We start from the raw sequence: 15,419 nt of genomic DNA on the forward strand, positions 1-15,419 counted from the left end.
AAAACATTTAACTAAGCAAAACCTTTAAATTACATTAACTAACAACACTAACACAAAGTCTTGATACTTTAGTATCACAATCAGAATCAGAAAGTGTGCTCACACACACAAGGAATTTGACTTGGTATGAAGCTCCCAGAATACACATACCAGTAAGACTGTGAGACATATAATAATAAAAATTACAAATAATAATAATATGAGAATATGAGAATATATATATATATATATATATATATATATATATATATATATATATATATATATATACACACACACACACACACTGTACAGTAGACACAATGGGCTTAAATGGAATAGATATATGTACAGATATAATACAGCTATGTGCAAGGTGAAGGCAATGGCAGAAGCATTAAGGATATATGTACAGGTAATACATATTGCACAAAAAATTGCACCCACAAAGAGGTAATACACTAAGATACTAACTGTTCATGAGGGAAATGGCTTGTGGGAAAAAGCTGTTCTTGTGCCTGGTTGTTGTAGCGGTCAGTGTTCTGAGGCGCCGGCCAGAGGGCAACAGGCCTGGGTGCGAGGTGTCCGAAATGATTTTACCTGCCTGTTTCCTCACTCTGGTTGCACGTATATATATATATATATATATGTATATATATATATATATATATATATATATATATATATATATATATATATATGTATATATATACGCACACTGCCTGGCTAAAAAAAAAGGTCGCTGTTTCGATTTAAATAAGCAAATACTTAAGAGCCTATGATTGGATCATTACTGCAGTGATTAATATATTTCAGCTGGCAACAATTCTTTTAACCTTAACTGATGCAGTGTGTAGCTTCTCATTTCTTAAACAACCATGGCACGTATCCCATGGAAGTGGAAAAGATGTTACTGAAGGGGAAAACTGTTGGCCTGCATCAAGCAAAGAAAACAACTAAGTAGATTGCTGAAATCACTGGAACTGGGTTATGAAATGTCCAGTGCATTATTAAAGCCTGGAAGGATAGCGGTGAACCGTCAACTTTACAGCAGAAATGTAGTCGCAAAAAAATCTTGAATGATCGTGATCGGAGATCTTTAAAACGCTTGGTGATGTCAAGTCGTAAAAAAATCGACAGGAGAACTCACAGCTATGTTTAATAGTGAAAGTAAGAGCATTTCCACACGCACAATGTGATGAGAACTTACAGGATTTGGACTAAACAGCTGTGTGGCCACAAGAAAGCCATTTGTTAGTGAGGCTAATCAGAAAAAATGACTTCAGTTTGCTCTGGAGCATAAAGACTGGACTGTGGAGCAATGGAAAAAGGTCATGTGGTCTGATAAAATCAGATTTACCCTATTCCAAAGCAATGGGCGTGTCAGAGTAAGAAGGGAAATGCATGAAGTGATTCACCCTTCATGCATATTGCCTACTATACAAGCCTCTGGAGGCAGTGTTATGATCTGGGGTTGCATCAACTGGTCAGGTCGAGGCTCAGCCTCATTGTGTGGCAATAAAATGAAGTCAGCTGAGCTACTGAATGACCAGGTTATCCCGTCAATGGACTTTTTCTTCCCTGACGGCACAGGCATATTCCAGGATGAAAATGCTAAGATTCATCAGGCTTAACTTGTGAAAGAGTGGTTCAGGGAGCATGAGGAATCATTTTCACACATGAATTGGCCACCACAGAGTCCTGACCTTAACCCCATTGAAAGTCTTTGGGATGTGCTGGAGAAGACTTTACGGAGTGGTTAGACTCTCCTGTCCTCAATACAAGATCTCAGCCAAAAATAAATGCAACTCTGGATGGAAATAAATGTTGTGAAGTTGCATAAGTTTGTTGAAACAATGCCAGGACGAATGCATGCCATAATCAAAGCTAAATGCAGTGCAACAAAATATTAGATTGTGCGACTTTTTTTTTGGCCAGGCAGTGTATGTATATATATATATATATATACACGCACACAGATATATATACATGATTCAAGAGTGTGTGTGAGTGTGTATATACACTATATTACCAGAAGTATTCGGTCACCTGCCTTGACTCACATATGAACTTAAGTGCCATCCCATTCCTAACCCATAGGGTTCAATATGATGTCGGTCCACCTTTTGCAGCTATTACAGCTTCAATTCTTCTGGGAAGGCTGTCCACAAGGTTGAGGAGTGTGTTTATAGGAATTTTTGACCATTCTTCCAAAAGCGCATTGGTGAGGTCACACACTGATGTTGGGCGAGAAGGCCTGGCTCTCAGTCTCCGCTCTAATTCATCCCAAAGGTGTTCTATCGGGTTCAGGTCAGGACTCTGTGCAGGCTAGTCAAGTTCCTCCACACCAGACTCTGTCATCCATGTCTTTATGGACCTTGCTTTGTGCACTGGTGCACAGTCATGTTGGAAGAGGAAGGGCCTGCTCCAAACTGTTCCCACAAGGTTGGGAGCATGGAATTGTCCAAAATGTTTTGGTATCCTGAAGCATTCAAAGTTCCTTTCACTGGAACTAAGGGGCCAAGCCCAACTCCTGAAAAACAACCCCACACCATAATTCCTCCTCCACCAAATTTCACACTCGGCACAATGCAGTCCAAAATGTACCGTTCTCCTGGCAACCTCCAAACCCAGACTCGTCCATCAGATTGCCAGATGGAAAAGCGTGATTCATCACTCCAGAGAACGCGTCTCCACTGCTCTAGAGTCCAGTGGTGGCGTGCTTTACACCACGGCATCCGACGCTCTGCATTGCACTTGGTGATGTGTGGCTTGGATGCAGCTGCTCGGCCATGGAAACCCATTCCATGAAGCTCTCTGCGTACTGTACTTGGGCTAATCTGAAGGTCACATGAAGTTTGGAGCTCTGTAGCAATTGACTGTGCATAAAGTCGACGACCTCTTTGCACTATGCGCTTCAGCATCCGCTGACCCCTCTCCGTCAGTTTACGTGGCCTACCACTTCGTGGCTGAGTTGCTGTTGTTCCCAAACTCTTCCATTTTGTTATGATAAAGCTGACAGTTGACTGTGGAATATTTAGGAGCGAGGAAATTTCACGACTGGATTTGTTGCACAGGTGGCATCCTATGACAGTTCCACGCTGGAATTCACTGAGCTGCTGAGAGCGGCCCATTCTTTCACAAATGTTTGTAAAAACAGTCTGCATGCCTAAGTGCTTGATTTTATACACCTGTGGCCAGGCCAAGTGATTAGGACACCTGATTCTGATCATTTGGATGGGTGACCGAATACTTTTGGTAATATAGTGTATATATATATATACACATACATATACATGTACATACACACATACACGGTTTAAGTCAATTACATATCTTAGAAGAAGAGAGTTAATTTGGTTGCACAGAATGTTGTGAAGAACATGGTGATAACATATTGACAGCACCTGAAATGTGAACTTTGATACAGAATATGCTGTTTAAGCAGATCTGTGACTCTGTTGACATTCAGTTTTCTTTAACAGGTTTACACATTGATGAGATAGGGATTGTAATCAGTGAACTAGAATATAATGAGTTACAACCACGATTTAAAATCAGCTTTTAAAATCAAATCAACTGTGATGGTGTATTTGAGACTGAATCTGATCCCTATGTACGCATTATTACTGTCTGTGACCTGTGCAGTGTGATGTAACAGCTTTGTGCAGGATGAGAAAACTGCTCCTCTCAGTGGTGGTAAGTGATAAAACACTCCACTCTTATAAACACTGGTAATAGTCACTCATGCTGAATGCACACACACACACACACAACATTATTCAAGCATCATTCATAGCAGTGATGTTATTTGTGTATGAGTGTGTGTATGAGAGAAAGGAAACACTAAAGCACTGTGGACATGCCAGACTCGTTTCTTCTTTTTTTCTGATTAAAATAGCTGCACAATGAAAACAGTCTACAGTGAGCCTGATTTCATCACAGATCATGAATTACACAATCATCTTTAGAATACACACTGGATGAGACTCTAGTTCATCGCAGGGCACCAGGCACACACATTCACACTGTTGCTTTTGCTTTGTGTCATTGTCTTGTTGCACATTTCCTTCCACACTTCACTGTGAAGATTCAATACAATTCAAGATTCAAATAAATAAAGTACATGTAACTGTATAAAAAGTACACTATATGGCCAAATGTTTGAGAAGTCCTGACCATCACACCCATATGTGCTTGCTGAACATCCCGTCTCAGATTTAGTCCCCCTTTGCTGTTATAATAACCTCCACTCTTCTGGACTAGATTTTGGACCGTTGCTGTGGGGATGTGTTATGGCTGTCTTATATGCTGTTTATATATTGAGCAACTGTCATAAAACTCAAAGGCACAATGTTTTATGATTCGTGTTTCGTTTTGTTGTGTGAATATTTAACTTGTAATCAGCCACTGTACAAAGAAATAGTTAACTGAGGTCACTTACATGAGGTCATTTGTGTTTAGGCTGTATGGTTTTAATCAGATGTTGTGATAATCAGATGGTTTAGTTGACGTTGTAGTTAATGGATAGCTTTTCCATGCTGTAATTAACGTACCTACAGACATAATGATACAAGAAGTACATTTTATTTAGAGTTCTTTGAGAAAGAAACAAAGAAATAAAAAATACGGTCTCAAAACAAAAAAAGTCTATAGTAGCACCATACAGGTACTGTACATTGCCAATAGGCTGCACATCTAGACAAATTTCATAAAACCGGATAGTTGTCAGTTGTTGGCCCTGTTTTGTGCCTCATGTCCGAGCAGAACAACACTGACACTCCCAGGTTAACAACTGTAGGGTACATAGGGCCAAAATCTGTGCCTGACTTGTTCAACAAGCCAGATGGAACACTGAGACACACTGACCTTGAAACAACAAATGAGCTGAAATGCAGTGGACGAGTGAAACTGACAGTCTCACGTGAAAAGCCACTGATGGCGTCTTTACCTGACAGGATTGGGGACGTTATTAAAGCAATGCGAGGTGTAACTGAGCTTAACTGATATTAAATATCATATAGCATATTAATAGCATATTAAAGAATTACAAAATCGCTGTATTGTCCTTCTCTGTTACTTATTCCTGTGACAATTTCAGTGTCTGTCTGAAGAATCAAAAACACCAGATCCAGAGCTCTTCTCCAAACCTCGAACTTCACTGTCATATTATCATACACTCCCATTTTTACTCTTTCTCTTTCTAGCATCCCCTCCTCCTCCTCCTCACTTTCTCCCCCTCTCTGCATTATTTCTGAATAATTCTCCATTTTCAGAAGAGTTTCTGGCATCTCATTACTCCAAGGCACTCTGTTCTCCCACTGCTTTATATGCTGAGCTATACATGTCCATGCCTGTGTTTTGGACTTGACATGGCCAGTGTTCACCATCAGTGTTGACACATAATCCATCCAGCCTTCTGCCATCAGCCGCAGAATTACCTGCTCATATGGCGCTACTGCTCTGGCTGCATCAAACTTGTCTCCTCTCTCCTCTGATATATTCCCGTGATTTTGGAGCTGATGGATGCAGATCAGTTCTGCAGTTCCGGCTCCAGGCAGCAGTTTTCCGTCATTAAGTGCATGGTGCACACGATAAGCACAGCTCCAAAACTGATCCTCCATGCTCTGGAGTTTAGCATGAACGGAGCCTGCGATGAGCGCCGTGACCAGAGCTGTGCCATCAGTAACAACACTCACCAAAGTCCATTCTGTTCCTTCATTGCGATACTCTCGGAGTGTTTTCACACAGACTCCGGAACCAACGCATCGCTCGCTGAGCTGTGTGATGTACGAGACTGGAAGAGCACCCGTAACTGCAGCAAAGTCATTCAAAATGGACACTCGTACATGCTCAATAATGAGGATGTGTTGATGGAGGCAGTGATCTTTCAGCTGCTCACTGACACCTCCACTCACAAGAACAATGTTTACCTTGAGGTTTAGAAGTATTCTTAGTGCCTCATCCATCCATTCCTCCTCCCGGCTGATTCCTGTTAAATCAGAGCAATCGCTAATGTATGTGACATTTTTAGGCCTGCTGAAACCTACGTGACGGTGTTTCTCACTCAGGTCACCATGAACCAGGCTGATCTTTAATGTCCGTTCTTCTAAACCCTTGACTAGCAATGCCTGTTCTGTAGACAACAATACAACATACCCATGGAGTACACTCGAGTGCTCCTCAGACAATCCTGGCAACAGGCATGTAACCAGTTTATCGACGTCTAGTGCTTTGCGGCACTGATTTTCACGGCTGTATCCACACTGAATCCTACTAGCTTCGATCACTAAACTCATGGTCGTCTCACATCCGTGATGGACGGCTTCAGCCAGATGAGCGATGTCAAACCTTGTGTGTGTCCTCCCATCCTCTGTGATATGGTTAGAATTAAAGTGCCTGCTGTGCTTGAGTTTTAAATTGTGCTTTAAAGGATATTGATCTTTGAGGAAAGAAAGTGTAAGGACACTATTTATGGTTTTAGCACCATCCTGAGCTAATTCCCTCACTCCTATATTCAGTGAAAGCTCGGAAAGTAAGCCATCCTCAGTATTCATACAGTCTCCGCCACCCTGTGATTTCCCCCTCAGTCGCTGTTTCTGTAAATCAGCCTTACAAACAACTGACTCCACATTCACAGCACTCCGCTTACAGGCTTCTAGACACACTTGCAACCCCTTTGACATGCCGGCCACTATGTGCCGAATGGAAATGCCTTGGTGAAGACATTCCAGTGCCACCCTGCTCCAGACGCCAGCCAGGAAAAGCAGCGAGGCCGTGCCTGAACGCATTGTCCCCCAATGAGCACGAATGGTCTCACGCAGAAGCTGAGCCACAGAGCCACTGAGCTCCAGCTGCTCCAGCAGACGATAACAGGAGCAGACCAGCACCGCCTCGCCACTCGCCTCGTCTTGGATCATTTTGTAGCGCTTACTGGGGCCCAAAAATGTATGAGCTGCAGCTGCCATGGCCTCCAGTTGCTGGAGCCCAATATGGCGGCCCTGGTTTATCGTTGCACTTCCCAGCAGTGACATCAGTGGAGTGGAGGGATGTAATTCTACTACCTGTAATAACACCAGACAGGGAGGAGATTATAAGGATTATGCGGATTATAATAATAAGTCTGCTTGGTAGTATAAATCAAATACAAACTTTCCACCGCTGTGACTATTTAATAATATCCCATTAGATGATGAAAGATAGACAAGCTTTAGGGACTGTTTTATTTAAAGTGTGTCTGTGCATTTTATATACAGCATTCTGTATCAGGACAGAAACTGATACTGAAAATTTGTTTTAATCACATTTTCATGATATCATTGTTGAGAACACATAACAACAAACTGAGTGGTACAGATCCCCACATTAAAGCTCTTCCCCATCTAAACTCCACTTTTAACCCCTGACTACAGCTCAAGATCATCTTACAGCATAATGAGATCTAAGTTATGCATTGTTAAGCCTCAGAACAATAAGCCTCAACTTGGGCTACAAACAAGCACTATCTATAAATGTAAGTAATCCAATAAAAAATATGTCAAAGCAAAAGAGGCAGTATTTCACCACCTGCATGCGAGTCTTGTTTGTTTTAGCATTATATTTTCATGTAGCTGAATTCAATCAAGCTTGATTAACTACCTCGTAATTATGGTGCAAATCTTTGAACTTTCTCTAAATAACACTGTTATTAACACTGTTATCCAGCTAGAAATACAAACCTTCTTCGTAGACGCCTCTGAATCTCCTCCTCGTCCCCACACTGCCGTTCCGTTCGGGGTTTACGCATGCGCGTTGCATCCACAGCGCCAACTCCACGACTGTTGCTAAGAAACTGAGTCTAAACGAACGCTCAACTGCCAATCACAAGCTACATATTCCGCCCGCTTGCTTACGATTGGTCAGACGAACTTTGATAACATGAGGGTGAATTTCTATTCGGCGTGTTCGCTGTCACTCCACGGATGGTCCCACCCTTCAAAAAGTTTGACACCCTTGCTTACCTAAACAACGTTACTTAACCTTGCTTAACGGTTTAATATTTACGGTTTGTTTTGTTTCTCCGAAACTGATAGAAGTTCAGATACGTTGCGTGTGAGATGGTAAGATGTTACCATGCTGTTTGTTTTGTTTTTTTTTTACTTAAAATTTCATACGCATACACGAACGCATTTCAGAGAAACGTTGTTAGGTAGTTAGCTTGAAGCTAACGGCTGGCTGTTATAGTAACTTAGTAACAGGAATAGCATCGTTTCCTCATACGCTAACCAGTTAGCTAACACAGTGCGAGTGACGAGAGGTATTAATTCGTAAACTATCTGCTGTTTGGGTGTTTAAATAGTTTTAGAAATGGTTTCTGTTAAAATCTATGGTTAGCTAAACCGTTACATTTCCTTATTTTGCTTCACTGATGTGCAAAGCCAGGCAGTTAGCTGTGTATTTACATACCAAGGCGTTCAGTACCAAATCAGTTGCTTGTTGTCTGTAAAAACAAACAAACAAAAACCCTGCCAGTTCCTGCATTTTGCTGAAAGATGTGAAAGTGTCCCAGACATAGCTTCTTTGCATGTTTAATGTTGCAAAGTGCTTGAATTTACCTTCATGTGTCCATCAAGTGTCTTGTCTTTGTCCTCTTTATTCAGTAATAACAATGTACATTCTGATCTTGACTAATAAGCTCCAAATACACGTTTAAACATGTCTCAGTATTTAATGTCACACAGCCATTATTCTTTCTTTGATGAAATTTTATCCATTGCCCTCTTTTTTTTTTTTTTTTTCCTGTTTTCAGGCATCTAGCTTCAGAAAACCCAGTGCAACCGCAAGTCAGCGGAAGAAAGCAGCTCCCAAACAGGAACTGACGGAGGAACAGAAGCAGGAGATCCGAGAGGCGTTCGATCTGTTTGACACTGATGGTTCTGGCACTATTGATGTTAAAGAGCTTAAAGTAAGACAATACCCTGAAGGTGTCGGAAACAGCTGAGACCAAAAGTTTACATACACCTAGGCTAAAGACGTTCAGACTCAGTTTTTCACAACTCCATACATTTCATGTGTTAAGTCAGTTAGGGTATCTACTTTGTTCCCATCAGAGGTAATTTCAAAATAATAGCTAAGAGAGATTTATTTCAGATTTTATTTACTATATCAGATTTTTCAGTGGGTCAGATGATTACATACACATTGTTAGTATTTGGTGGCATTGCCTTTTAATTGCTTCACTTGAGTCAGATGTTTGAAGTAGCCTTCCACAAGCTTCTTCCAATACTTTGTCAGAATTTTTACTCATTCTTCCTGACAGAACTGGTGTAACTCAGTCAGGTTTGTGGACTTCCTTGCTCAAACCTGCTTTTTCAGTTCAGTCCACAGTTTTTCTATGGGATTCAGGTCAGGGCTTTGTGATGGCCACTCAAATACTTTCTCTTTTTGTCTGTAAGCCATTTTGTTACAACTTTGGAGGTAAAAGGCAAACATTAGCCTGGCTTTTTTTAATGCTGGTCTTGGAGTAGGGGCTTTTTCCATGTGCAGCAGCCATGGCGATGTAGGACCTCATTAATGGTGGATGTACATATTGTTGTAGCTGATGCCCCCAACTCATTCACCAGTTCCTTTTTTGTCATCTCAGATCTCAGCTGAATCTATCAGACCAATGTCCATTCACACCTGGGAGTTTTTTTCTTTCGTCCCCTTCCTGAATGATGCAGTGTCACTGTCATCCAAAGATTTTTTGCATACAGTTGTTTGTAGAGATGCTGGCGGTGCCTTCAGTTGTTTGGAAATTGCTCCTAGAGAGGAACCGGACTTGTCGAGGTCCACAGTTTTTTTTCTGAGGTCTTGGCGGAGTTGCTTGGATTTTCGCATGATATCAAGGGCAAAAAGGCACTGTCTCTGAAATTAGGCCCTTTTACAGCTACTAACATTATCATCCTGCTAAAAGCTCAAACCTGAGCTTGGGCTATTGTCCATATGGAGCATCACATGTTCTCCCATGTTTGCATGGTTTCCTCCAGGTTTTCCACTTTCTGCCCACCTGCCAAAAACATGCTAGTAGGTGGATTGGCTACCCTAAAGGTGTGAGGGAATGTGCTTGTGCAGTGTGTATGCCTGGGATAGACTCTGGATCCATTGTGACGCTTAACAGGATAAAGCAGTTAATTAAGACCAATAAGCAATATTGGTCAATTCTTAACCACAGGCAACTGTCTTTATAATTCATAAAAAATTAAGGTATACATGTTGATATATACATATATTTTAGCTGATGAGTAGTATATACACAGTTGACAGTTTATTAGGTACACCCACGTTGTAGCTACATGCACTGCTCATTTTTTTTTTAGTGACATAACTCATAATTCAGTGACCACTAAGTGTTTTAAAACTCCAACAATATTACCTGATACATGCACACCAGAGTCACATTTGTCTCTGCCATGTCAGTGTCAGAGCTGTCCTGAGATCGACCAGCCAAATAATACTTGCTCTGCAGTGGACCCTTCATGTACAGGGTAGAGGATCTGGTAATTTAAATGTATATTTAAAAAAAAAAAAAAAATCAATGATACATGCTGTAGAAACATCATCAGCAGCAGCAGCAGGGCATTATGATCATTTACAGTGCCTATAGAAAATCATCATACCCCTTTGAAATAGTTACTTTGTCATACAGCCTAAAATCAAACCCAAACCCTTACAACATCAAAGCAATGAAAGAAAAAAAACACAACAGTTCTGCAAATTAATAAAAAACAAAAAAACTAGAATAACAGGGTTGGAAAAGTCATCAGTCTCTTGATTAAATACTTCGTAGAGCCACCTTTTGCTTTAACTACAGCCATCAGTCTTTTTGGATATGTCTGTACTAGCTTTGCACACCTTGATTGGGGAATATTTGCCCATTCTTCCTTGCAGAATTGCTCAAGTTCAGTCAAATTCTGTGGTGAGCGGCAATGGACTGCTCTCTTCAAATCCATCCACAGATGGATTTAAGTCAGGGCTCTGACTTGGCCACTCAAGGACATTCACCTTCTTATCCTTAAGCCATTTCGTTGTTGTTTTGGCAGTATGTTTAGGGCCATTGTCGTGTTGGAAGGTGAATGACCTGCCCATCTTCAGCTGTCTAGCAGAGGGACGCAGGTTTTCCTCAAGAATTTGGATGTACTTGGCAGCATCCATTTTCCCTTCAATCCTGGCCAATTGCCCACAACATAATGCTGCCACCACCATGCTTCACAGTAGGTATGGTGTGTTTTGGGTGGTGTGCTGTGTTTGCTTTTCGCCAAACATAGTGCTTGGAGTTCAGTCCAAAAAGGTCAATTTTGGTCTCATCAGACCATAGCATCTTTTGCCAGAAGGTATCAGACTCCTCCAAATGTGTTTTTGCATAGCGCAAACGAGACTGAGTGTGACACTTTTTTAGGAAAGGCTTCTTTCGTGCTACCCTGCCATACAGGCCAGCTTTGTGTAAAGCTTGGGAGATAGTTGTCACATGCACAGACTGACCAGACCCAGCCATAAAGCCTTGTAAGTCCTTCAAAGTTGCCTTTGGCCTCCTGGTAGCTTCTCTTATCAATGTCCTCCTGGCTCTGTCATCCACTTTGGACGGACGGCCTGATCTAGGCAATGTGCTGGTGGTGCCATATGCTTTCCACTTCTTAATGGATGCTCTGAACAGTACTCCGAGGGATAGCTAAAGCCTTTGAAATGTTTTTGTAGCCTTCTCCTAACTAGTGCCTTTCTACAGCTTTATCCCAGAGGTCTTTTGAAAGCACTTTCCCAACCATGGTGAATTCTTTGCCGTACCGTGCACTACTAACAGTGGAATCTTCAAGAAACAGCTTGTTTTATTCTGAAGTAATCAACACCACTACTATTGATGTCAGGTGGGGCAATTAGCCTGGTGTTTAATCTGGAAGTTGATTGCTTGCTGATCACTTCACCAAACCAGGCATTTCACTGATTTAATTTTTAATAATCCTCCAGAATTTTTTAAATGATATTGTTACTTTAATGAGGAAGGTTATAATGTGTACATGCAGCTCAAAAAAGTTAGACTTAATTTATTTTATTTTACAGGGTGTAATGTGACAAAAGGTAAAGGTTTTCACAGGGTATGATGATTTTCTATAGGCACTGTATGTACCAACCCTATACCTCTAAGATGAAAATTTAATAAATCTGTTAAGCTTTAATTCTAGGACATGCAGTTATAAAGTGTGACAACACATCCTGCAAATATTTCACACAGTGACTACTTGCATTATTCAGTATTTATCTCTATTCATGTTTTATTTAATTTTCACTGACTGTAATTAGTGACTTGTATTTCTTTGCTTCATTCAGGTTGCTATGCGTGCTCTTGGTTTTGAGCCAAAGAAGGAGGAAATCAAGAAGATGATTGCTGACATTGATAAAGAAGGCTCTGGCACCATTGACTTCAATGACTTTCTGTCCATGATGACCCAAAAAATGGTAAAATTGGTCAGAAATATCAAATATGAGGGGAAAAAACATCTTTAATAATAGCCACAATTCATATAAATCAAACTAACTTTAAAAATAGTAACCAACAAATCTCTGAACGTAAATGGATATTTTGACAAATTTCAGTCAGGTTTCCGACCCCCCACAGTACTGAGACCGCCCTTGTAAACATGTTAAATGACATATGACTGAATTCTGATTCTGGCAAAGTTTCAGTTTTGCTGTTACTGGGCTTTAGTGCTGCTTTTGATACTATAGACCACAGCACACTCCGAGCCAGGCTGGAAGATTGTGTAGGGTTTTCTGAAACAGTCCTTGATTGGTTAAATAAATATTTAGAAGGCCGAAAATTTCTTGCCTTTGGCAGTTACGAATCTGAGGATCACAGTGACATGAAACCCACAGGGATCAATTCTTAGACCGATTTTATTCAATTTCTATATATTCCCCTAAGGTCATAGCATACAGAACTAAAACACTGCTTACCACTTTTATGCAGATGATACTCAAATATATGTAGCTCTGTCACCAAATGATTACAAACCAATGGACTCACCGTGTCAGTGTATGGAGCAGATAAATAATGGAGGAGACTAAAGTTCCTTCAGTTAAAGAAGGACAAAACAGAAGTAATTGTGTTTGGCAGCAAAGAGAACAGACTTAGGATTAGTACACATCTTGACTCCAGGGGGCTAAAAAAAACAAGAGCAAGTCTGAAATCTTGGTGTTCTAATAGTCTTAGATCTGACCTTTATCAGCCATTTTAAAGCAGTCACCAAAACAGCATTTTACCATCCTAAAAACATAGCCCGAATTAATGGTACTGTCCCTATAAGACCTCGAAACTATAAGAACTCGAGACACACTTTTATTACCAGCAGGGTCGACTTCTGTAATGGTCTCTGAACGAGACTTCCCAGAAAAGGCCATTAAACTACTGCAGCTCATTCAAAATGCTGCTTCAAGAGATCTAACCAAAACCAGGAGAACAGTGCACATTACTTCAGTTCTTTACTCTGGCTTCCAGTTGAATTCAAAGTTTTGCTTCTAGCCTGTAAATCACAAAAGGGTCTTGGTCCTGAATATATCTCAATCTCTGATATGCTAAAAGAACCCAGCAGGTCTCTTACATCCATGGGTGCAGGTCAGCTGGTAGTACCTAGAACCCAAAGTAAACCCAGTGAAGCAACATTTAGCTTTTATGCTGCTCAAAACTGGAATCAGCTCACAGATGATGTTAGATGTGTCACAGATATAGCTATTTTTAAATCTAGATTAAAATCATTTCTTTTTTTTATGTGCTTACACGTAAGCAGTTAGGACTTTGTCTGTTGTACTATATTCTTTGTACTACTTTTATATTTGGTAAGCCCTTTGAATTGCCTTGTGTATGAAATGTGCTACACTATATGGCCAAAAGTTTGTGGCCACCTGACCATCACAGCCATATGTGCTTGTTGAACAGCCCATTCTAAGTGTAGTGCCCCTTTGCTCTTATAATAATCACTCTTCTGGGAAGGCTTTCCACTAGATTTTGGAGCGTGGCTGTGGGGATTTGTGATCATTCAGCCACAAGAGCTTTAGTGAGATCTTGATGTTGGGTGAGGAGGTCTGGGGTGCAGTTGGTGTTCCAGTTCATCCCAAAGGTGTTCAGTGGGGTTGAGGTCAGGGCTCTGTGCAGGACACTCGAGTTCTACCACTCCAACCAAAACATGTTTTATCCTTCGCTGTAACAGAGTGGTAGCTACCGTGTGAAAGGGGAGACTATGAGGTTAACTTGTTGAATAATACCAAAGCTGTTGAATACTCGAGTCTGAAGGTCAGAAGGCGTTGGTAGCAGTAACTCTAACCACTAAGCTTCATGTTTGGCTGCATCATTCCACCCCAGCAATGATTCTTTGCCTTTGTTTTTTTCCTAACATACTGTGCATATCAGAAATGGCCTGTTGGAAGGACATGAGGCATTATTTACAATTCTGTACATAAACACTCATTAGAAAACAAGACATTTTTTCTGCACATTTTTATGATCGATTTTATGATTTTTCAATACAGAGTGAAAAAGATTCAAAGGAAGAAATCCTGAAAGCTTTCAGATTGTTTGATGATGATGGAACAGGCAAAATTTCATTCAAAAATCTGAAACGAGTTGCAAAGGAGCTAGGTGAAAACCTGACAGATGAGGAATTACAGGTGAGTATTGCCATATGACATAATCTTTTTATAACAGTGTGTCATGTATTAGTTGTTTTCCACACCTGTGCATAAAATCAACCCCCATGTGGTAATGTTCCTGTCTTCATGCTGAACTCATAAAGTCTGTAATACGGCATGCTGACTCAGTGCTGTCTAGATTGAGACTGATTGATATATTTTGAGCAGACAAAGATATTCATCATGAGGAACAAACAGCTGATGGCATCAGGGAAATATTTTTGTCATATCGTCTATGGTTTTGTTCCGCTTCGTAACCCCAGTGATCTCTCTGGCAGGAAATGATAGATGAGGCAGACAGAGATGGAGATGGAGAAATCAATGAGCAGGAGTTCTTACGGATAATGAAGAAGACTAACCTGTATTAAATTGTTTTCTCTTTCCTTTCTTGCTATCTCTACTCCACTTCTTCTTGCTCTTGTTATTTTTTTTATTCAGTGTCGTTTTCAGATCGTTTTATCAAAATAGCAATCTGAAACAAAAAACTTTGTCTCCTTTTTGCGGCATTTTTGAAAATTTGATATGCCTAATTTTTTTCATTTATAAGACTTGTAAAATAATATAATCTATAAACATTTTGTATAATACTGAATAAATGGTTTTGACTAAATTGTGGTTTGTTTGTTTTTTGTGCTGTAAATTGAGTGTATAATACTCCGACTACTACAGTCAAGTTTATTAGATTAATACATCTAATTAATACATCTAAATTATATCTTAAAGGAACTTTAGGACTCTAAAAGCTC

At 40.4% G+C, this 15,419-nt stretch overlaps 2 protein-coding genes across 2 annotated transcripts; one reads left to right on the plus strand and one right to left on the minus strand.

Moving 5' to 3' along the window:
- Positions 1 to 2,872: 2,872 nt before the first annotated feature.
- Positions 2,873 to 7,828, minus strand: bbs12 (Bardet-Biedl syndrome 12). Its single transcript, XM_026918821.3, has 2 exons — positions 7,698 to 7,828; positions 2,873 to 7,043 (listed from the first exon to the last, which is right to left on the minus strand). The coding sequence occupies exon 2, from the start codon at positions 7,011 to 7,013 to the stop codon at positions 5,019 to 5,021; it is 1,995 nt and encodes a 664-aa protein (XP_026774622.3). The 5' UTR covers positions 7,014 to 7,043; positions 7,698 to 7,828; the 3' UTR covers positions 2,873 to 5,018.
- Positions 7,829 to 7,926: 98 nt separating this feature from the next.
- On the plus strand, positions 7,927 to 15,283 carry cetn4 (centrin 4). The gene is made up of 5 exons (XM_026919787.3): positions 7,927 to 8,078; positions 8,768 to 8,923; positions 12,319 to 12,447; positions 14,515 to 14,652; positions 14,952 to 15,283. The coding sequence occupies exons 1-5, from the start codon at positions 8,076 to 8,078 to the stop codon at positions 15,039 to 15,041; spliced, it is 516 nt and encodes a 171-aa protein (XP_026775588.1). The 5' UTR covers positions 7,927 to 8,075; the 3' UTR covers positions 15,042 to 15,283.
- The last annotated feature ends 136 nt before the right edge of the window (positions 15,284 to 15,419 follow it).

The sequence above is a fragment of the Pangasianodon hypophthalmus genome, chromosome 9 (genome assembly GCF_027358585.1).
Source record: "Pangasianodon hypophthalmus isolate fPanHyp1 chromosome 9, fPanHyp1.pri, whole genome shotgun sequence".
NCBI lineage: Eukaryota > Metazoa > Chordata > Actinopteri > Siluriformes > Pangasiidae > Pangasianodon > Pangasianodon hypophthalmus.